Source organism: Chiloscyllium punctatum, chromosome 22, assembly GCF_047496795.1.
Source record: "Chiloscyllium punctatum isolate Juve2018m chromosome 22, sChiPun1.3, whole genome shotgun sequence".
NCBI classification, from domain to species: Eukaryota; Metazoa; Chordata; class Chondrichthyes; order Orectolobiformes; family Hemiscylliidae; genus Chiloscyllium; species Chiloscyllium punctatum.
The window spans coordinates 51,389,569-51,414,500 of record NC_092760.1 but is presented as its reverse complement, the minus strand read 5'-3'; the positions used below and the strand labels follow the sequence as shown (position 1 = coordinate 51,414,500).

The 24,932-nt window shown below is 38.3% G+C and overlaps 1 protein-coding gene across 4 annotated transcripts in view; it reads right to left on the bottom strand.

Moving 5' to 3' along the window:
* Positions 1–7,913: 7,913 nt before the first annotated feature.
* Positions 7,914–24,932, bottom strand: part of tmem41b (transmembrane protein 41B) — a 31,163-nt gene continuing 14,144 nt past the window's right edge. For all 4 annotated transcript variants that reach the window (XM_072592281.1, XM_072592282.1, XM_072592283.1 and 1 more), the window contains 3 exons: positions 21,592–21,696; positions 18,170–18,308; positions 7,914–8,881 (listed from right to left, as the gene is read on the bottom strand). In XM_072592281.1, the coding sequence (XP_072448382.1) occupies positions 8,712–8,881; positions 18,170–18,308; positions 21,592–21,696 (414 nt within the window). In that variant the 3' untranslated portion in view covers positions 7,914–8,711. The remainder of the gene's footprint in view (positions 8,882–18,169; positions 18,309–21,591; positions 21,697–24,932) is intronic.

Below are 24,932 nucleotides of genomic sequence, written 5' to 3'. Positions count from 1 at the left end.
CCAGAAAATAACATGTCTTATTCCTCTACAAACACTGCCCCAGGTTAAATTAATAGTTATGGCTTATATTTTAAGTTTAATCAAGAGGCATATCTCCAAAAACATATAATTAAGAAAGAACCCACTCTACCTACTACAGCAGATTCTCTGTAGGCCACACTTAAAACAACGATTAACTAATCTAATTCTGTGTTGTGAACTTTGCCCAACAAGTTGTGAAGAGTTATCCAGCTTAATCCCTCTACTCCTGCATAAGATTCTGCATTGTTATTGCCTCTTAAGTAGACACTCAAGTTTTTTTTTCTAACTGTGGCGAGAGTTTCTGCCTCAATCATCATGTCAGGCAATGAGTTCCAGGTCCCTGCAAAACTCTGGATGGAAAAAAATTGTTTCCACATCTTCCCTTTAATTATTTTATCAATTATTTCAAATCTAGGCCTTCCTGATTTTTTTAAGGCCTTTGTTAATGCAGAGGGTTTTCCAATAGATCCACCTAGGTCATCCAATTAAGTCACCCTCTGCTCTACTCTCCAATCTTCCCACATAACTGAAATTTTGCAGTCCTAGCAACTTCAATGTAAATCTCTTCTCTATTTTTTCCAGAGCAATCATTTTTTTCTGTACTGTGTGCAGTACCCAAATGTGGTCTAAGTAGAGCTACACTTCCAGTGTAATCATCCTGCTCTAGAATTATATGCCAAAGCAATAGAAAAAAGGATGTCAGATGCTATATTGACCATATTATCAAATTCTCCTGGTACTCTTATGGATCCATGGACATACACTCCAAGATCCCTTTGTCCCGCCACGCTACTCAGTATCCTCCCATTTGTTTTGTATTCCCTTGCCCTGTTGCAGCTTCCAAATTGCATTTCCTTATATTTCTCCAGATTGAATTCCATTTTCCTCCTTTCTGCTATACTTCCATCTATCTCCTCCTGTTGTCAAACATATGGTTAATTTTTGTATCATCTGAAAATTCTTGACATGCCCCCAAATTGCAATAAAGATTATTCATGTAAACTGCAAAAGACATGGGACAGAGTACTTAGTCTTGTGGAATCTCGCTGGTAACAAATTTATACTGTCCCTCAAAATTGATTCTAATAATTTGCCCATGATTGAAGTTAATTGGCCAATAAATACTCAGATACAATACTCACTTTTTTAAAGCAAAAGTACATTAGCAGTCATTCTATTCTCTACCATCACCCCTGTAACCAGGAGAATTGAAATATGTCAATTTAACTACTTTCCAAAATGTTAACATAGTAACAGAAAGAAATTCAACCAGTCATATCTACCCCAGCATTCAATTAAGTCACAGCTGATCATCGATTTCAATACCATTTTCCCACATCATCTCTATATCCTTTGAAGTCAGCATATCTATTAACTTCTGACTTGAATCTGCTCAGTAATTGAACTTCTACCCCCTGAGAAGTAAAAGATTCACCACCATTTGAGTGAAGAAATTTCTGATGATTTAAGTTGCAAATCCATTACCCTGGGATGAAATACCCTGGATTTAGAATTTTCTCTTATTTTGTCTTTGTTTATTTCCATGCTAAATCTAACTGAATTATGATCACTACCACGAAAGTACTCTCCTTCTACCCACCCAGTTTCATTCTTTCAAACTAAATTCAGAATGATGCAAATAATGGAAATGTGATGTTTTAGATAGGTTGAAGTTAGAGGAAACTAAATAAGTGTACACTGTAAAAGTACTTAATTGGCTATCAAATGCTGTGGGATCTTCTGAACTTGAAAAAGTACCATGGACACACATTGATTTCTTTCTTCGGTGATCTGGGATGGTGTAAAATAAATATGTGGAGGTGCCAGTGTTGAACTCGGGTAGACAAAGTTAATAATCACACCACAACAGGTTACAGTGCAACAGGTTAATTTGAAAGTAAAAGCTTTCAGAGCCCTGCTCCTTCGTCAGGTTGCTAGTGCAGCAGGATCATAGGATCTAATAAATAGGATACAATAAAGAGATCTAAAGGTGATTCACATATGAATTTGGTTTGTGATCGATGTAGAGATAAGTAAGGACAGAAAGCATTCCAGCACCAAACTGAGTAGGAGTCAAATTAGAAGCAGAAACAGTGGGAAAGTCACAGCTTAGAAAGTAGTAGTCTAGTAATTAAGTGGTCATATGGAAGGACAAGGACAATTAACTAGGATATCAACCAAAAGGAAGAACTGCTTGAATACAGTTCTACTACTGTTGAATCCTACACAAGGGGACAAGACCCTTAGAAGAAGCAAAGTAAATTAATGAGAAAAAAGTAGACTGCAATGTTTGTTACTTTGCAGTCTTATGAAGTTTTTATTTAAACAGAAGATATGAGCTCTAGCATGGTCTACAAAATTCACTGGCAACAGCTACAGTTTTTCAGGAAGTAGATTAACTGTAAATAATCATTTTCTTCTCAGCAAATCAGTTGAGTGACATAATTACAGATCAAATATATAATTTAGGAAGTAGCACTTGTTTTCTTACCCAAAATAGATTGACCTTACAAAACTGTGAGAAAACAAAGCTGTAAACACTTCTGATGTGATTGCCCGAATAGTATAATTTGGGGGTGGCGTGGTGGCACAGTGATTAATATGGCTGCCTCACAGTGCCAGAGACCCGGGTTCAATTCCTGCCTCAGGCAATTGTCTGTGTGGAGTTTGCACATTCTCCCTGTGTCTGTGTGGGTTTCCTCCGGGTGCTCTGATTTCCTCCCACAGACCAAAAAAATTTACATGTTAGGTGAATTGGCTATGCTAAATTGTCAGTAGTGTTAGGTGGAGGGGTAAATGTCATGGAATGGGTCTGGTTGGGTTGCTCTTCAGAGGGTTGGTGTGGACTTGTTGGGCCGAAGAGCCTGTTTCCACACTGCAAGTAATCTAAAAGGAAAATTGGGCAACAGAAATATAGGATTTTGTTGAGCTGGGCAAACATTAGGGTTAGCTAATTGATCTTTATTATTAAATATTTCAGCTTTGTGAAAATTTTTCTACAATAGAAAAAGACCCAATTAGAAAATAAAACTTATACCAGACATATGGCTGAAAGAGTGAAAAATACTAGAATTTGGAAATCTCACCAAAACCATTTCCAGTCCTCATTGTCAACCTTTAGCATAAAATATTATCTCTTTTTTTGACAATAATGAATATATTTCTTTTCATGAAACAATCGAATGGTTCAGTCCTCTGGATCTGCTTTCTGCAAGAGCACCAACCTAGAACCACTTTCTTGCCATTTACCTGCTGTAGCACTGCAACTATTTTCTACTCATAGTTCTGGGATGAAAGGTGAGTAGATGTCCATGCCATAGATTAGATATTGGGAAGAGCCTGATCAAAGTGGGGACAATACTTACTTGAGGGAAAAGGGAGACATCAGAAATGTTGGTCTGGAAGGTCTTATCATTCTAAAAAAAACTGTATTGGAGGGGAAGAAACGGGAAAGATGGAATAAATTATTTGCAGGACATGGATGAGAATATGTGTAGTTAAGGTAACAGTGGGAAACTATGTGCTTGTAGGAAACATGAGTGGACAGATTGACTCTTACCTTGCCTTCTGGAGATAAAGATGGATCTGGAGAAGGTGAGAGTTGGGTAGAAATTGAAACCAAAATCAATTTTCTAGTGTAGGACATGAGCAGGAAGTGATGCTAACACAATCCTTAATTTATTGGAAAGAGATGGGAGTGGGGAGAACCAAAGTAGCATTGAAATGGATCATAGATCCCACAAAAAGGCAGAAAACAGAGTTAGGATCCAGGCACGGATGCCACAGCGACACCTCTCAATCAGACACAGCAAGGAGAAATAACTTCAACAAGATGGATAATAGTTGTGGTCAAACAGGACCATTTGATCTTCCGTTCAAGGCCAAAGCAGAGAGCTTCTCAGCATCCTGGTGGGAGATGGAGGTGCACAGGATTGGATATCCATATTAGACAGAGCACAGTTAAGGCCAGAAAGCTTGGAAACTGTTGACATTATCTACAACATTGAAAGAGTCAAGCCAAGGAACAGAGGCAAAAACATTAACGTTGTCTAAATGATCAGATGGTAAGGACTGACAATGACAGTTAAAATCAGCAAATGGATTTCCTCTTCACCACCTATCCTGTAATATTTGCTTAAAATCTACAAACAAGTAGATTTTTCTTAAAGCAGGTTATAAAGACACAGATAGCATTTATTTAATTTCTGAATTCATAATGAAACATCAGGAAAACCTTGCATCATAAAATACCATCTCTAGGCTGTTAAAATCAAATCTTTTTTGATAAAAGTCAAGTACAGTATTTAATCAGCCCACTAAAGCAACAAGTTGCAGAAACCAAGAGGATTTATGTTTAAACATGCCATCACATAGGAAGAAATAACTGCAGAAAATGAATAACCTACATTGTAATGTTATGATGGCAAAAAGCAATCAAAACAACTAGATGTGACTGTTTACTAGTGATAATCATTTGTGTATACACTTTTGGATGTCAGGTGGAGATAGGTCAGTTGGCAAACTTTTATTGCAAAATATCCTCCCAAATGGGTCATTTGGTTTTATCATCAAAATATTCCCAGTATCCATTGTGATCATAGCAGGTTCATGTTCTGGCACAGAAGTCTGAATCCCAGTGACAGATGATTACACCTGAATTTGATTCAAGACTCGAAGTAAAACAAACAGCTGGCCTCACAGTTAGCATGAAACCATTGTCAATTGTTATAAAAATCCACTTCATTCACTAATGCCTTTTAGGGAAGGAAACCCACTTTTTTTTAACCTGGTCTGGCCTATAGGTCACTCCAGACATCAATATGGCAGTCTCTTAAATACTGGTTTAGTCAGTGATGTTCATAGCCCATGGAGAAATATTTTAAAAAACTAACACATTAAATATTTTCATTGGGTTCTAATTTTATTTCTGCCGACATCGATGCCTATTACAGCACATTTCAAAGCCAGATAGATAAAATCTGAATTATCTTTGTTTTTGTTGACTGAGCCCAAGCTGAAATGCACTGTATCTCAGTACTCTCGGAAAAAATGGAAAATGCAGTCTCATTCTCAATTGCTATCCAGTTGGAAAAAGTGCTTGGTTAGAAATGTCTCAACATCAAATAAGGATAGAATTTGTCAGTAAGCAAATACTTACCCTGACACTTTGGCCCCCATTTTACAATGAGGGCTGGTACAGTACACAGTGCCAGTGAAGTTGGGCAAAATCTTAGGGACTGGGTGCTTAGAGGCTGGATATAATTTACACCAACCTTTTCAGATACCTTTCTAAACATGATTGGATTCACTGTTTGGCTAGCATGAAGGAGTCCGATTCAATGGCAGAAAGCTATACGTGGGTATCCAGGTAAGTGATGAGACAAACAATGGAAGTGTGTAGCTCAGGCCAAATTAAAGCCCAAGGCTTCCTCACAAACCCAGAATGCTAGACCATAGAGAAATGTACATTTTTAAAATTATTTCGTGGCAGGAGGAAAGCTGTCCCTGCAATACCCATATCCCCCTCTGCCAAAACCAAACTCACTCCACTATACACCCTCTCCTGTTCTAGGGCCGTCAAACAAAATTGCAGGAGAAGTATGATATAATCATGGCACTAAAAGATGCTGCAGGCTGCCTTTGAGTGTTCCATTCAATGCTGCAAAACTGCAGTTTAACAAGATGTGGTGGCAAGATCAGAATTAAGAAGTCACTACTCAAAACTGTATACTATACCTAATTTCAGTCGAGCACAGTTGGAACTAAATCCACCTTATCCAAGTTCACATCTGAGGAATACTTACTTGACTACCAAATAAAGCCCCTCCCCTTAAAATGCGCATATTCCAACATAGCAGTGGAGAAATCTCAGAATTTGCTTCCACAAGCATTTCATGTGCATTTTATGATTGTATATGTTTAACTTTGTTGCTTTAAATGTCCTTAAAAGTAATAAATTTTGTAGATGCAAGTTAAGAAATAATAAATTTTGTGGAGTGGTAAGTGGCCATTTGGGAATTCTTAAAGTGCATGTTTTTTTTTTAAATTGTTAACATTTAAAATGACATAATCTGTTTGCTTTAACAGCAAGATTTTAATGTGATTTGCAATGTTGAAGGCCATCACAGCTATTGCTGTTGGCAGGAAGTCATTGAGGGAAAAATACAAGTATCATGCCCTGACACAGAAATAAGGTGTTTATTCATAATTCATTAAATCCTTGAACAAAAACTGTACAATGGATACATAATTCATGTGGTACTTTATTAGGGGATGGACAATTATTACTGTCCTGCAAAAAGACATTTACCTCATGCTGATTTTTTCACAAAGTTAGATGAACAGCAGCTAAGTTAAATTTTGCTTTAGTCAAAATTAAGATTGCAATGCATGAGGTTCAATGAACAGGAAATTCGTAGACAGTTAGAAGATAAACATCTAATTAGTATTTTAGAAGATTCATCTTTTAAGTGATTCTTGTAAAAATTTATGCATTATTCAGAGATAAGCAAATACCAATGGCAGGTGGTTCAGTTCACTGTTCACACCGCCAAGTATAAACGTTAGGCATAAGTTGGGTTATCGCAGTCAAAGTATTTCTTGATCAATAATTTATTTTTAAAAACTCAATTTTAAAAAAATTGAGTCACAATAAGATGATTAAGAAAGGCAGCTGTAGAAAATCAACATGATTCCCTCTTGCACTTTCCAGCTTGCCAAGATTGGGGAAAGCCATACAAGTCCTTCCTGCATCATTCATGTAAAGTCTCAATAGTAAAGTATGAGATACTTTGAAATTGCAGATACCAGTGAATTGAAAATTATGAACAAGATGGGTTTTACCACAACGTAAAAGCAGCTCAAGACTGGCATTGACAGAAATTTAAAGATCAAATTCTCTCATGTGAATGAGCAATTTAGATTATTAGGGCAAATGATTGAAAATAAACGTTCAGATCCACTCCAAAAACTTAACTGCCTCCAGACACTACAAGCAAAATTTCAGCATTCAGGAGCAAAGTAACACAACATTTGGTAATTATGTAAGCATGCAAGTTTCTAGAATGAGATATTGCACCATATGAAAGTAGTTGCATACAGGTACAGCAATAATTAGAAAGGAATGGAATACTGACTTTTAGAGTATAAAATACAGTAAAACTTTGGAAGTCTTGCTACAACCGTATTCATGATATCTCACCTAACGTATGGTGTACAGTTTAAGTCTTACTTTAAAAGGCACATATGTGCATCAAATGCACTTCAGAAAAGACTCACTGGGCTGATTCTCAGGACTAAGTGATTGTCTTATGAGAAAACACTGAGTGAGTTGAACCTTCGTGCACTGAAGTATAGAAAATTTAGGTGATCTTATTTAGAGTGAAGAATCTGAGACAGTTTGACAGGGTAGATACAGAGAGGATGTTTCTGCTCATTCTGCTCTAGAATGAGAGAAGACAGTTTAAAATAAGGAATCATACATTCAAGATGGAGCTGAGGAAGAATTCCTTCTCCCAAGTCCTTAGAAATCTCTTGCCCAGACAACAGTAGAGGCTCAGTCACAGAAACTATTTAACATTGATTTAGATAGATTGATCCCAGCTTGAAGTATTTATTCTTTTCTCCAGGGAATTTCTCAGCCATGCTTCCAATGTTCAACTTGGCAGGAAACTTTCGCTCTTCCACCATATCTCTCCAACTGCAGTATGGTATTCTCAAAAAAAAACTGCCTATCATATTTTCTCTCTCCTGTCCTATCATTTTACTCTGAGGGACATCTGCCTCTACTTAATATCTCCTCCACTTAATATCTCCTCCAAGTTGTAAGCTTTGACTCGCAATTCAACACAGGGCTTACCTTGTTCGATAAAATAAGATACGCAGACTCACCATGCCATCTAGAGGGCATTTTATTACCATAGCAGTACAGAACTGAAAAGATCAATCATTTTCAATGAACAGGTACAATTTTATACAATGCAATTGAAAGATCTTTACAGATACACTTTTATTAAAATTAGATCAAATAGTCATATTTTACCACTTAAAATTGAACAAGTAGCTCACAAGGTATGAATACAGAAATAATAAAATAATCCAGTCTCCACCCAATCCAATAAATATTTGCACCAGAAAGTTCAAAAGTTAAAAGGAACCAAAAATGTGTGAAGCAAAAAATATGCTAAGAATGTGTATGTATTGCAGGGTTGATGCTCCTAATACTGTTACAGGCATAAAAATTGCAGATATTATTTTTAATTCTGAAAGTACTTTGCACAAATGCTTCCACTATGTGTAATCACAGCACTAGAAAAAAAGTTTCTATTTAAAATAAGAAGGGAGCTAAACTTAGTATATCTGGAATGAGGAATGCCTTGCCACAATTCAGTTATATTCTGCAACAAATTTCATTATAAAGAATAAACAGAAAGCAGGCAAGACATGTAGCCCAGTTTATATGATCTAGATGATGCTAATAGAAGTGAACTAAAAGGGGAACTGAATATATTATGACCAAAGAATAAAGACATTATTGAAGTGCATATTATTAGAAAAAAAATTAAAAGAGAATTATCTGTCTCTGAAATATAACCTTTCCTACAATCCCACTTAGTGGACATTCACTATGCCCCATGTAACTGAAGGTAACAAAGGCAAATTTTGAGATAAGATACAAGATTGCGCAATGGTTACGAGAACTTCTGCTTCAGCTTCTTTTGAAAAAACACTGGAAGTAGGGAGACTATTGCCAAGATCATGAGAACAAACACTGAATTCCAAGAAACAGCCTCTCCTGCAGTTGTAAGTTGGTAAAGGGTTGTGCCAGCTTTAATAGCCACAAACGATGGAGGTGCTACACCTGAAGTGAAAGAAAAAGACAATTGATTCAGGATTTCTTCAGTACCCTACAGTATCCATGACATTTAAATTCTGACAACATTTCAATAGTTCAGATTATTTTGATTAAAATTAATTCAATGCTCCCCCTGCTATAGAGGATCAAAAGGTCATAGGTTCATGCTATACTGGTAAATGTTTGGTAGGACAGTGAGAGGAGAAAACTACAAGGAAATTCAATATTTCTGTGGAATGAGAGAAAAAAATACCTGGTGCTATTTAACACTATCCATTTGCTGGAAATTTAAATTAACATGGTCAAGAACGAACTAAAGACCTTGTAGTCTACATTCAGCTTACATTAGTATGAAATTGACTTTCAAATATCAAAGTCAATTTACTTACCTTAAAAGCGATTTCCCTACAGTTGGTTCTAATGTAAAACAATAATCCAGTTCTCATGAGATCTCACATTATAAGAAAACCATGCAATAGCCACACCATTTAAGCTAACGGTGCCAGAATCACATTCTAGTCAATGCAGGGAAGGAAAGTTTGCGTTCTACAATAACAATCTAAATTCTTCAATTGTATTAAAGCTAATTCATGTTGAAGAAACACATAGCATAGCATACAGTACACAATTTAAAATATTTGTTTGATTTTCATCTTTTATCACTTCCCTCGAGCTCAAAGAGAAGGGCTATGAACCATACAAACAAGGAACATTAGTCTGCTATTTGGCCCTTTGAACTTGCTCCACTGTTTAATAAAATCATGGCCAAATGGATTCTAACCCCAAATCTAAATTTCTATTTACCTGTTATAGCTCCTCATCTCAGGAATAATTGGGTGAGACTTGTTTGAAATGCAACCATGCATGATTATAGGCATCGGGTACATTGCTTCTGCTGGTAGCTAACAGATCCACCAGTAGGTTCAGGCATAGGGGCAGTCCAGGGGGTGTTTCCTCCTCCTTGGGAGAGCTTTGGACCTGGGGTGCCCTCAGAGTGTGACCCATCCCCACTTCCCACCTTTACTGCAGTGAAGGAAGAATGCAGCTGCCACCATGTACCACACACAATATCAATAATCACTGCCAGCTAATACTTTTTTAAATTCATTCATGGTATGTGGGCATAGCTGACTAGACCAGCCATTTATTGCCCATTCCTAATTGCCCAGAGGGCAGTTAAAAGTCAACCACATTGTTGTGGGTCTGGAGTCATATGTAGGCCAGACCAAGTAAGAATGGCAGTTTCCATCCTAAAGGAAGTTAGTGAACCAGATGGGATTTTTCTGACAATCAACGATAGTCATCATTAGACACTTTATTCCAGAATCCTAAAATTGAATTCAAATTCCATGGACTGACAGAGGAAGTGGTAGATGCAGAAGACATTTGATCAGATACATGAATAGGAAAGGTTCACAGGGATATGGGCCAAATTCAGGCAAATGGGACTAGTTTCATTTGGGAAATGTGGTTGATGTGGACGAGTTGGACTGAAGGATCTGTCTCTGTGTTGTATAACTGTCTAAAAAACTGTACAAAGTACCAACATGTGATTAGAGCAAGACATTATTTAACTCCAGCAATACATGCTCACTTATATATACCACTCCCCTTGCAATAAACACCAATATTTTATTGGGGAAGGTGGCGGCAGAATGATAATTGCACTGAACCAGTGATCCAGAGCTCCAAGCTAAATCTCTGGCTCAGATTTCACCATGGCAGCTGGTGAAATTTAAAATTAATTCATAAATTTAGAATTCAAAGCTCACGTCAGTAATTGTAACCATGAAACAATCATTAATGGTTATATAAATCCATTAGAGTCCTTCCCTTCAAGGACTTTAGTGAATCTGCCTTCCTTCAGAAATAAAAACCAAAATAACTGCAGATGCTGTAAATCAGAAATAGCTGGAAAAGCTCAGCAGGTCTGGCAGCATCTGTGGTGTGAAATCAGGGTTCACTTTCAGCTCTGGCGACTCTTCCACAACCAGCTAAGCTTTTCCAGCAATTTCTGTTTTTGGCGCCATCCTTCCTAGTCTAGCTGACATGTGACTCTTGACCCACAATAATGTGGCTGACACTTAAATGCCTCCTGAAATGGCCAAACAAACCATTTGTTTAAGAGCAATTGGGGATAGATAGCAAATCCAATTGATCAAACATCCCATGAAACATTGCCTTCCTAATCACTTCTGAATGTGGCATCCGTCATGAACACATCTTGTTCATTTCAATTTCAAATCAACTTGAAAAAAAGTCTGGGTTGTTTATCCTTAGGTGGGAATATACCTCAACTGTACCCAAACACTCTTTCCTTTACAGGCAGCCCACTGTTGTGTGACACTGCTAATTTTAATACTAATTTATGTGTCACAGATATATTCTCACCCCTTTATATACAAACACAAGATCAAAGAACAAGAGTAGGCCACTCAGCTCTTCGAGCCTGCTCTGCCATTCAACAAAATCAGATTTTAACCTCAACTCTACATTCCTGCATTGCCCTAAAAATCTTTTATCCTCTTGGTAATTGAAGAATTTATCTACTTCATACTTTCTGCATCCACAGCCTTTTGAGGGAGGGAATTTCAAAGACTTTTAACATGATTTCCTACAGTGCAGAGAGAGACCATTTGGCCCAATGAGTCTGCACCCACCTTCCAAAGAGCCAGATCCACCCCACCCCCGTAACCCCACCGAGAGTTTCACCATGGCTAATCCACCTAATCTGCAATTCCCTGGACATAATGGGGAAATGTTTAGCATGGGCAATCCACCTAACCTACACTGCTTTGGACTGTGGGAGAAAATGGGAGCACCTGGAAGAAACCCATGCTGAAACATGCAAACTCCACCCAAAAGGCTGGAATTGAACCCAGGTCCCTTATGATGAGACAGCAATGCTAATCACTATATCTATAAACCTCTGAGCAAAAAGATGTTTTGTCTGTTTTAAATGGAAGATCGTTTACTTTTAAACTATGATTCCTAGCTCTAGATTCCCTCACAAGAGGAAGCATCTTTTCAATACCCACCTGGTCAAGTCCCCTCAGGATCTTGTAAGTTTCAAATAAATCACACTTCGAAAGTCCACAACGTACCAGCCAAGCCTGGGTAGCCTTTCATTACAAGGCTAATTTCCCTTTCCAGATATTAGTCCAGCAAACCTTCTCTGAACTACCTTCAATACATGAACATCCTTCCAGTGACCAATAGCATACACAGCATTCCAGATGAAGTTTCACCAATGCCCTGGGACTTGTCAATTTGCAGCTCCAACTATTTACTCGGTAATACTTCCTTGGTAAATTGTAATTTTGAGTTCCTACATCCCTTTCAATTCCTGATTTACAGCTATTTTCAGGATGCAACTTGTATCCCCTCTAGTGAAGTCAAAAACAAAATATTATCTGCCATTTTGTTATCCTCCATTATAGTTCCCAGACTCATTTGAAGTTGACTTTCCCCCGAATAATTATTGGTATTTGGAGTGTTCCTGTCCTTTTGTTAGCCAACATAAAATCTTATGACACAATGATCACAGTTCCCTGAATGTTCATCCAAGAACGGATCTACTTGACCCACCTTATTTTCAAAATCAGTGCCTCTTTCTCATTGGACTGTAAAATGACTGATGCAGACAATTCTGCTGAAAAGACTCTAGGAATTCTTGTTAATCTCTCCCCTTTACACTACGAGTATTCCAGTCTATATTCAAATCCCTATTATAACTACTCTATAATAATTGCACAGCTCTGCAATTTCCTTAAAAATCTGTCTCTTTATAACTTTCTCACCAGTTGGCAGCCTATAGGCTACTAAGCAATGTAACTGCACATTTTGCTTCTTAGCTTTAGACAAATAGAAAGTCTGAGGAGTCAGGGACAAAATCTTGCTCGCCTTAACCAATGCCGCCACCCCGGCTCATTCTAAACAACTTAAATTTAGAAATATTTAATTGCCAGCCTTACTCTTGAGCTAGGTCTCCATCATAATTATATCATATTCCCACCTCATTTCCTGATGAAGGGCTTATTCCCAAAACGTCAACTCTCCTGTTCCTTGGATGCTGCTTGACCTGCTGTGCTTTTCCAGCGCCACACTTTTTGACTCTGATGCTCCAGCATTTGCAGTACTCACTTTCTCATATTTCCACCTGGCAACTTGCACCTAAAACTCATTATCCTATTTTCTCCACTTCATGCATTGGTATACATGCACAGTAATCTTGATTTAGGAATCGTTTCTAACAGTGAATTCACCCATTAATTTATTATTTACTAATCCAGTGCTATCTGTTCCTCCCAGTATTGTGTACACCTCGGTATTCCTCAGATATTACCACCTGGTTTCCACATGCTATCCAATTATTTTAAACATTCCTCAATAGCATTAGGAAATTGTCCCACAAGGAAACAGGCCCTGGCTATGTTTAGGCATAATCCATCCAGTTTGTACATTCATCATTTCCATCTGAGCCAGTCCCAATATCACAGGAATCTAAAGTCCGCCCTCCTGCATCATCTTTCCAACCAGGCATTCATCTCCACTCCTTATGTTACCTTTATTTGTTTTCACCCCTACGTCATCTGTTGGCCAAGAGCAGGGATGCCACTACCAATAGGATCCAAATAGAACTTCATTTGAAGAGGGGGAAAACAAAAATCACAGAAGTGAGTAGTTGATGGTGTAGTGAGTATTTTTTTTTAAATACTTACCCAATTGAAATTCCAGAGTATAAGTAGAACATCAAAAAGAATATAAAGCACAAGCAAATTTGTAAGCACTCACTCAGGTTTTAGTAAATTAATGCATTGAAAATGTTACATGGATGGTTGGTATGTTGCAGCTGCAGCATATGGGAACCGATGGACAATCCAAAAAGAAAACAGAACTTTGCTCAGAGTTAGTGCTAGATTTCAAGTTTCCGACAAGCAAAGAATTAAGGAACATTTTATATGGATAATTGTTCCAGTTGGTGGTCCATTTTTCAGAATGGAGAGGGTGAGACTGTGATTAAGGCTGTTATGAAGATTTTGGGGGGGGAGGGTGCCTCAGCCTTTACCATTATCCATCTGTTTAGAGGTTTTGCATCTTATATAAATGATAGCAGGAGCTGTAGGTAGATAAGCAATCTAACCGTGGCACTATGAAGTGAAAAGCCGATCAAGTAGAAGTTGAGAAGAATATAGAGCAGGAGTGAGCATTGACAGTGGATAGATATGGTTCCCTGTAATTGACAGAGAGAATCCAAAAGGTTGCATTGCTTGCCTGGTGCCAGGGTTCTGAACACCAGCTCTGCACTATAAAGGAACTTGCAGCGTGAGGGAAAGAGTCCAGTTATTGTGATTCATGTAGGTACCAACAACATAGACAGGACTACTGCAATCAACTCTCTGACCAATGAAGGCAAGCACGCCAAATGCTTTCTTCACCACCCTGTCTCCCGGTGATGCCACTTTCAAGAATCTATGTAACTGCACCCCTGGGTCTCTCTCTGTTCAACAACACTCTACTATGAACTTTGTAAATCCTGCCCTGGTTATCATACCAAAATGCAACACCTCACATTTATCTGAATTAAATTCCATCAGCCATTCCTGGAGGGATTTGCATCATTTAGATACTGGTGGGTATCTCTCCTCATCATTCTTAGATTTTACTGCATCTTCAACATGACTGAACACAGCAACTACCTTCAACACCTCTCCCTTACTGATGATCTCCACTTTGTCCTGTTCTCAGTTAAATCAATAACCAGAGTATCTCCAGCAATAGTTTCTCTTACTGCTATCACTGGAGTCTCCTGCATAATGTATTCTTGGCTCCTCTTATTTCTCAAATACAAAAAACGTTATTTAGTATCAAAGGCTGCAACATCACATTCCACATCTATGCTGATGGAACCCAAATCTATTCCTCTACCAACTCACCTAATCTCTCCACTGCTCATTCTTGCCAGCCTGCATCTCTGACATTCAGTTGCAAATGAGTCGAAGTTTTTACCAGGTAAACCTGGGTAGAAAAAAAACTATAATTTCGGGACCCCATTGAACCTCATCATACCCATCTATCCCTATCACAAACTCTGTTTGCATGCCACTACTTTGGAGAACTTCAATGCCAATCAGGAAACATGACTCAGTAACCTCACGGGCAAATGTATCTCTCATTCTACTATTCCATTGAGCCAGGAAACTAAGACTGGCTCAATGTAGAAGAACATGCCAAGAGTCATACTAGGCATACTTAAGTACTGAAATGCCAACCTGATGATACAACACAGAACCATATATATATATACACTACACAAAAACACCATGCTATAGATGGAGCTAAATCATCCAACAATTAGCGGATGAGATCAAAGATCTATAGTACTGGCACATCTAATCGCAAATGCCTGCATGCAGCAATAGCTGAACAATATCCAGACCCAGGCTAGTAACTGGCAATTAATGCTTGCATTACATAATTGTCAAATAACAACCATCTTAAAAAGGAAAGAATCTACCAACTTCCTTCAATACTGAACAGCATTTCCATCACTATATCCCTACCGTTAACATCCTGTGGACACAACACAAGCCAACAGTATTATGGAATACTCTCCACTTGCCTCGATAAATGTTGCTCCAACACTCAAGAAATTCAACAACATCCGGGGGGGGGGAAAACAGCCAATTAGTCAGCAGCTGATCCACCACCGTGAGATATTTCCTTTTCTGCTAACACACAGTTAGAGTGTGTACTATACACAAGATGTAGTACAGTAACCTGCCAAGGTTCCTTTAATGGGGTCTTCCAAACTCAAGACCACTATCATTTGGAAGGGTAAGGAAAGCAGAAGCATGGGAAGATCACCACCAGCAAGTTGCCTTCCAGTCATACAACATCCTGATTTGGAATTATATTTCTACACTGTTAAAATCATGGAACTGTCTTCTTTACAACAGTGAATATACCCACCTCAAAAGGACTCTCATAGCTCAGGTAGGCAGTTCGCCATCACTTCTCAGGGCCATGGTGGAAGGGAATAACTGCCAGCCTTACCAGTGACATATTCCAAGAATGAATTAAATAAAAGATAAAACATCATAACATTGAGACAGAAGTTGGAAAATGAGCTTCAGCCACAGGAATGGGTCTTTCTCTATGCATTCAAATAAACATCCAACTTTAAAAATGCTCAAATAAACCTTTCTTGATCTTCACTGCTTCAGTGAGTAGTTCTAATATCTAAAAGCTTTCCAAGAAACTATAACTTCCTATCTCTGGGATAATCTTCATGGCAATTCTGCATTGAATAGTCCTGACAACTTTATCAATCCTTCTTTGATTAGGTTAGATTCCCTACAATGTGTAAAAAGTCCATTTGGCCCGAAAACCGCACACCGACTCTCCAAAGAGTGTCCATCCAGACCAGTTTCCCTGCCTAATGTACCAAACACTATGGGCAATTTAGCATGGCCAATCAACCTGACCTGCACATCTTTGTGTTGTGGGAGGAAACCAGAGCACCCGGAGGAAACCCACACAGACATGGGAAGAATGTGCAACTCCACCCAGATAGTCATCCAAGGCTGGAATCGAACTGGGTCCATGACACTGTGAGGCTGCAGTGCTAAACACTCAACTACTGAGCCACCATGCTGCCTATTACATTCAAACTGTACATAGTACTCAAACTCTGATCTGACTACAGTTTTATGTAAATTGCTTGCGTATTTAGTCATCTGGTAGAATTTGAGTACTGCTGAAAAGACACTTTTCTAGGCCTTTTGTCTTGCACTTATCAGGACAGTTCACAAGTGAATAGAAAACGTTGCTTAATCTGTAAGTGAGGACAGCGCTGATGAGTTGGCAAGTAGGCTCTGATTGGTGCAGGCGCTGTCATGGAGAACACCCTAATTAGCATTAACAGAGTTAATTGCCATGCTCTGTTGACATCTTGAACAAAGCAGGCTGAACAGTGATTGGTTCATTTCCAGAGCCATGCCTTGATCAGAGAATGGCTACAACTCATTCTGTTGTGTTGAAACTGATGCAGCGTGTGCATGCTTACGATTATGAGTCAGGCTCCGAGTATGGCACACATGGATATAGGAAGTGACTTATTAAGTTACATGTCCCTATATATCACAGACAGAGAGTCCACTGTATGTACACTGCACCTCTTTCAAGGCAACAAAACAAGTGATAGCCATTCTCTGGTTAACTTATCCGGGGAAGGCTTTAACCAGGGTTAAGCTGCCTTGTTTGAAATGTAAACAAAATCTGGCAGTTAACAGTCAGTCATCATTAAGTGGTGCACCCTTCATGGCAACATCGCTGCAAATCAGAGTCCACTTGTCAACCAATAAGCACTCTTCTCTAACGGACATAATTTTTTTCCCTTTGTTCTGATATTCATAGAGACAGAGATGTACGGCATGGAAACAGACCCTTGGTTCCAACCCGTCCATGCTGAACAGATATCACAACCCAATCTAGTCCCACCTGCATATTCCTTGCAAAATGTTAACGCAAATGCAAGATAAAAAGCTTCAACAAATGTGCCTATTTTCAGTAATGCATATATTTTGTTGTTCTCTATATCCACATTTCTAATGCTGCAACTATTTTTTGTTCAGCAAGATAACTGACATAACCAATCCAAGCTCCTCAGGAATCTATACCATTTGAATTCCTGTTGGGCCAGTACAAAGTATGGACACTTTCCCATTAAGATAACCCATTTACCTAATTAAGGAAACACTGGTATAAACTGATCAGTGACAAGTTTCAGGGGTCTACTAAGTATTCAGGGATGCTGCAGGCGTTTAAGTTGCATTGCTCTGGCTAGATAGCAATTTTTTTGTCCAGTCAGGATCAGCCTTCCAGTAATGATACCAGCTATGGAAAGAGTTCCATAGGCCGGTGATAGGTTTCCCTGTTCAAATTTTAATCAAATGATCCGTGCAATCATTGGAAGCATGGAAATGGCAAATATGTTATGATCAGCTTTGTTTTAATCTCCCACTATCATGCCTTTCAGGCTACCTTTGTTAGATAAGATGACCTTCCCCAATCTACCACAAAAGAATCATCATTACCTTGTCTTAACTAATTCACAAGGGCAGGAGCTTAAACAATAGGAAGAGAGGAAATTAATACCAAAAATGAGCAGCAAACTTCAGGGTGTGCCTTAACAATTTCCCTCAACATACTAGCTAGTACCTGGGATTTAATCAATTGAATCAGTGGGGCTTTCTAAGCAAAAAGACCTCCAGTGAAATCACACCTACTTACCTAAAAACGTGCCAATGAAAAATACACCGAGAGGTACATTTATTACAGGACTGGTAATGTTAATGAACCAGTTTGGCAGGAAAGGAGTTATTCTCAAGAAAATGATATAATTTATAAGATGCTCCCTGTGCTTGTCAACCTGCAAAATAAACATTAAAATATATGTCAATAGGCATATTTCGAACAATTTTCAGATCATGATATCCAGACACAACTACTTCTCTTGCATTCCAACAGATAATGACATAAGCAATTCTGTAACAGATTTAAGCTTTATAGCATTACCAAATTATATACCAAGCAAAGCATCACTGACTAGTAACATTTTTAATGCATCTATTATACTGGGAATGTAGATCATGCTTGGTAATGGCAGAAAAGATCACAGAGTGGACTGGTGACTTCATCACTGGAACGTGCATAAAAGTTGAACCAAATAATTTGACAAATCCACTTTGTATCCAGGAGGAAGCTCTCAGATGATGCTAGAGTTCAATGCTTTCCCTTGCTCCTACAATAGTGATCACCCATCAAAAAATATCTGGATCAAACCTAGTCTTATTGCAGTAAAGTACTGCTGTAGGGTAAGGCTGTAATTTTACTTGCTTTCTTTGTTTCCAAGCTTTGAAGTGATAATTGACCTAATGCTGATAGTTAACTGCAAATAGTATGCAAAAACAAAGCGTTCTTTTGAAGTAATTTTCTTCTTAGCTATTCTTGTCCTGATTCCCACTCTCGGGATTTCTATTTCAAAACGTACCTCCTGTAAATTATCTGAAGCCCCAAAGATGGTTAGCCATGATTCTCATTTTAATCTTCCCTTGTTCTTTCATCAAGATGTTGCAATATTTATTACAGTTCTCCGCAGTGGTCCATTCAGAACAGAAATCAAATCTATTTCTGTCTTCAACGTTTAACCCCCCCAAAACAGCATGATTTTACTGCTACTAATTTGCGACTTCAACTTACAAGTTTGAGATGAAGAGAATACAACTGCCCAGATATTACAATTGCCAGATAGCCTTTGAAGCAGCACCAACAGGAGTTACATGTGTCTGGACTGTGTGGAATCCCTCTTGCAGCCAGCACGCTGAGACCTGCCTGACAAACCAAGTGTTCCCAAATGTGAATTATCTTCCAACGAAGGTCTTTCACATTTGAGAATTTGGATGGTTCCAAATCATTTAAGCTTAATAGTTACACAGATAAAAAAAGGTACGGAACCTACCACAATTTCTTCGTAATTATTAACTTGACCATATCCCTCTATCCCAAAACACAAATCTAACACCTCCAATCACTATCTTGCTGGACCCAACTTCACCCATCTCCATCAACAGGCATGACCTGAACCTGCTGGGGCCAACATTCAAACCAGCCCCGCAACTGCAGCCTGCCCTGACATGACACGTTGATCTTGAGCCCCTCCCAACTAGACCCATCTCTGCTGTATCAGTCAATATCCTTCCCGAGCTGACCAGGCCTCAGTGCTGGCACTGACATATCAATCAGAACATCTGGGTCAATACATTAACGTCATTTTTAACCACTCTCTATGAAAGAAGAGGCAACATCAATTTATGTAGAAACAGGCAGTTGTTTGCCGCAAACTGAGATCAAAGCAATAAATTCACTGGGCACCAACATTCCTCACAAACATTCTTTTTAAATGTTAAGAATTTTTTGTCATTGGTTGTCTATATACCCAAGACACTGGGAGTATATTCATCAGATATATTAGATAGTAGTAAATTTTAATTTCCAAAAACCTCCCAGTTTAAAAAAAGACAGCATTTTGATATTATCTGATCACCATGAATAAACGCCAACATTAATTTCCTATTAACTTTGCCTTGAATGCCAGTCCTGAGATGCCCACAGAGTAAACAAGATCATGCACACCAGCATAAATCAACAGGATTAAGGCTCCTGGGAGGCAACCATGAAACAAAAATAGAAAATATTTTAAAAACACACTAGATCCATCAGTGTCTGTGGTGAAAGAAAAATTTCCATTTGAATGCCATTTCTTCGATAGAATGAAAATGATCTCTCAGGTCTTCTTGTGTCCGATTTTACCCTTTGATTAGTTCCTGTTTGAATAATTTCTTCCTCCTTTTTTCCCTCTAATTGTATTAGCACATTTACCAGTTTTTTTCATTTCAGCTGAAAGAAATCCATGTCTTCATATTGCTGATCTACATGCTGTGTGTTTCAAGCATTTTGATTTTGTTTCAGATTTTTAGCATTAACAGTATTTTGCTTTTTACATGTGTCTGGCTTGAAGAGATTGAGCAATGGAATATTAATGCCTGCTTAGTAAAGGGTAATGATGCATTTTAGTGAATTGTCCTTTCCATCTGTGACTCCCAGTCAGTGGAATCACAGTAACCTGGATAATAAGCCAAACAATGACTTCAGATACAGCTGTGCAAGCCAAGTACTTATAGAAGATCAAAAATATGCTCAACAAACTGCCCCACAATATCCATCATTACATCAGGATAACTATTTGGCATTACAAAACCATTGATTTTTACATTTTTTAAAATTAATTTGAGAGATGTGGTAGTGAGCTGCCTTCTTGAACCATTGCATGCTGCAGATTGACCCACAATGCTATTAGAGAGGGAACTCCAGGATTTTGACACAGGGATAGCGATGCAAAGTAATAAATATATTTCCACGTCAGGATGGTGAGTGGCTTGGAGGGGAAATTGTAGGTGGTGGTGTTCCCATCTTTCTGCTGCCCTTGCCTTTCTAGATAGAAGTGGTCATGGGTTTGAAGGTGCTGTCTGAGGATCTTGGGTGAATTTCTGCAGTGCATCTTGTAGATAGTACATACTGCTGCTACTGAGTGTTGGTGGTGGAGGGGGTGAATGTGGTGCCTATCAAGGAGGCTGCTTTGTCCAGGATGGTGTCAAGCTTCTTGAGTGTTGTTGGAGCTGCACCCATCCAGGTAAGTGGGGAGAATGCCAGCACACTGATTTGTGCCTTACAGATGATGGACAGGCTTTGGGGGAGTCAGCAGAGGAGTTACTCACAGCAGTATTCCTAGCTTCTGACTTGCTCTTGTAGCCACTGTGTTTGTATGGTGAGTCCAGTTGAGTTTCTAGTCAATGGTAAACCAGGATGTTGACAGCAGAGGGGAGTCACTGATTGTAACATCATTGAATGTCAAGGGATAGTGGTTAGATTGTCTCTTATTGGTGATAATCACAGCCAGGCATTTGTGTGGTGCGAATGATACTTGCCACTTATCAGCCCAAGCCTGAATAGTGTCTAGTTCTTTTACCTCAGATTCAAAAATCAAGTTTCATATTTTACATTATTTAACATTTCTCTTTTAAATTTCATATTGACCAATCAATTCACTGTGAATTCTCCAAAGTATAAAGCATTGAAATAAGAGCAAATGTTACCTGTTGTGACCATTTTGTTGCCCTTTCTGTCAAATATTTATAAACAATTGGTCGTCCAACCAAATAAGAAAGCATATAGCAGAAGGAAGCTCCAAGCCCAGAACACTGCAATGATTGGAGAAAAACAGAATCCACATTGAAATAATGATGCCAAAAATAAGTTACTTCACAAATGTGGTTAAGTTTCACTTCTTACAGCACCATTACAATAACGTTTTTAGGAATGGGGTAGACAATCTAACCTCTCAAGACTGTTTCATAGGATCTTTGACAAAATGCTTCTTTCCTTTCCCCACTAGCAAACAAAGTCACAGATGTGTCACTAACTACTGGAGAGAAATGCAAAGTATAGGAGCATGCTATTTAGCCTTCCATATCTGTGCTGGAGCTCTACAATAGAGCAAATACAAACATGCAGAAATTTATCTTCTTTCTTAATAGCAAACTTTGAAATTGAAATGTTATATCAAATCATAATATTATGAACTTGATATTCTCTTTTTAGAGCAATGGGACTCTTCCAGCATTCCACACATCCTGATATTATTTTCCAATGTTCTTTGCTGTTCTCACACCCCTGCTGAATTAGTTTAAACCCTCTGCAACAACACAAGCAAAAATCTTGCTAAGAACTCAGTCCTGGCTTGGTTCAAATGCAACCTAGTTTTCACATGTGCCATTTCTCCCCAGAGGCAGTCCTACAGCTCCAGGAATCTAAAGTCCTAACATTTTTCCAGACATGCATTCATCAGCCTTACGTTCCTGTTTCGGTCCTCACTTACATGTGATACTGGCAGTAATCTGGAGGTTACTACTTTAGAGAGAGGTGCTACTTCTACCTAGCTCCCCCAGATTTCAGTGACAGGACCACAATCTCCCTTCCTACCCATGCTGCTGGAACCAATATAAAGCACGACCTCTGGCTGTTCGCCTTCTCCTAGAAGGATGTTCTGCAGCTATTCTGTGTCATCGCTGGCTCCCAGTACCAGGGAGGAAACAAACCATCCTGGAGTTACATCAATGGTCACAAAAATGTTTGCCTCATCTCTCAAAGAATCCCCAATAACTTCTGCCTTCCTTCTTCTGCCTCTACAGCTGAGCTAGTCATGCCACAGCCTTAGCTCTTGGTGCACTCTTCAAGCATCCATTGCCTTCAACCATTGCCCAGAACCAAAAACCAGTAATAAGCAAAACCTCTGGAGTCCAGAACTCCCCTTCTGCTTTTCTTAGACTGTCTGGTGGTCACTCATTTCTTATCAGCCTATTTGCTAATAATTTGTGACACAACCACCTCTTTGAACACGCTATCCATAAGGTTCTCTGCATTATCTCAGTCCCTCTAGCTGCTGCTTGGAGTGCAGCCAGTGACATTTCCTGCACATAGGCTCACCTCAGTCATGAGAATTATCCATGACTTCTCACATACCATACAGCAGACATTCCACTTGGCTGACTTGCTCTGCATTAGTTAACACATACTTTTAGATTACTTTATTTACTTTACCCAAACTCTGGTACTGTTTAAAAAAAAACTGGAGATGAGTAGAAAGTAGAAATTCTGTGCCCTTACTCCCAAATCAGCTCCCTCTCCTATGCCTTTAATTATTTAACTTCCATATGCCAGCTTAGAAATGTACATTTTTCAAAATTATAGGAATTGAAACATTCCTAATGGTAGCTGCTCAAATTGAATCAACTCAAGATTTCTATAATGGCAATTTAAGACTTTTTATCTCTCCTACTCTTACTGTCTTTGAATTTTAGTGTTTTGTTGGAGTTTAAAACTCCATTCTGCATCATATAAGCATAATTCATTTACCTTGAAAGGATAATGTAGTGGCTGCTTTGTCAAGAGCATGTGAAGGAAAAAATGTTGTGGTTCGAATTGACTTACATAAAATAGTTATACAAATATATTGTACAATTAGTATTAATTGTATTAATACTAGGTATGTAACAAAGAAATAATATTCAGAATAATCTTTTGATGGTAAATGAAGATGCCTCCTAAGGATACATTTTCATTCTCCTAGGTGGTGGAAGGGAGATAAAAAGTATACAATTAATATATCTTAATATCATTTTTAGAATTTTGATTTTCAAATAGAAGCAGATTGGTGTTAATTACTTCTGTGAAGGGTTTTTATTAAAATACAGAGCCCTTCTGGAACAGTGACTATATCCAACATTTTGTCAGAACAGATGACTGGAAACGACTGGGGTGTTTATGGAGAGGTGTTTATACTGTTGGGTTTATGACAAGCACAATAAAATGCAAGGACATTCTCTTTGTTTTCAGTTCAGAAGAATGTAGAATGAACAAGTTTGCTTTTAATTCAGTACAGCAATACCAGTATTGCATTTAGAAGCAGGTTTTGTATCTCTCCTAGGAGTAATTCAGGAACAAGTCACCTCAGCAGCAGGGTTCAGTTGGTAAAGCTTTCAAACTAGGACAGTTTAGTTTTCAATCCGCAGATTAAAACTGAGAAAGCACTGACACTCAGATTTGTCAAGTAGATGTGGACAGAATTAGAAAAGGATTCAAATTGTCTCCACAGCAAAATAACTGTCAGGAATTGGTAAATAAAACCCCAATGAGTTGAAATGGAATTAGAGTCACTGAAATGGAAAGTGTCAGGAATTAAGTCAAAATTTCATTTGGCTGTGGGTTTTAGATCTTGCTAATGATCTATGTTTAGACTTTTAGTTTTGTAGACTCGATTTCTGTTCTGTTGTTAAAGAAAATCTACAGCCTCACACAAATATGTCTGTGACTAACTACCATTTCAACTAAAATAAACCTATCAAGCCCAACTTCATTCTAACGTCCAATCTGTCCAGCAATAATGTTAGCTGACATCATAACAATGGCGCTCTAAGCATCTTGTACTTTAGGCTTTTATTACTCTTCAAATGACTTAGCCTGAACTTTACCAATTTCATCAACAGTAGTACAGATGAAAGAATAAAATTGCAGCTCTAAATTGGAGCATAAAAAAAACTCTAAAACAAAAGTTGATTAGGAACCGCAACAGATAACACAGATTATCAGAAGCAATGAAGACTCAACAAACCAAACCTCCTTTAATAATATACAGAATCCGTACTGGCCCCATCAGTTTCTGTAATTATCATTCTCAATCGCCATTTCCTGTTGTATAATGCATGACTGAGCTTGACAAAAGGGAGGAATTGGATTTATTTGTGATTTCACAGTGAAAACAAAATCAAAGTTCACAGCTTCTACCCACAAATATAAAACAATTATTTCAGGTAGATTTGCTTTAGTATTTTATACTGTATGAGTACAAGTTAGGGGTTGTACTCCTGACAGAAGCAAT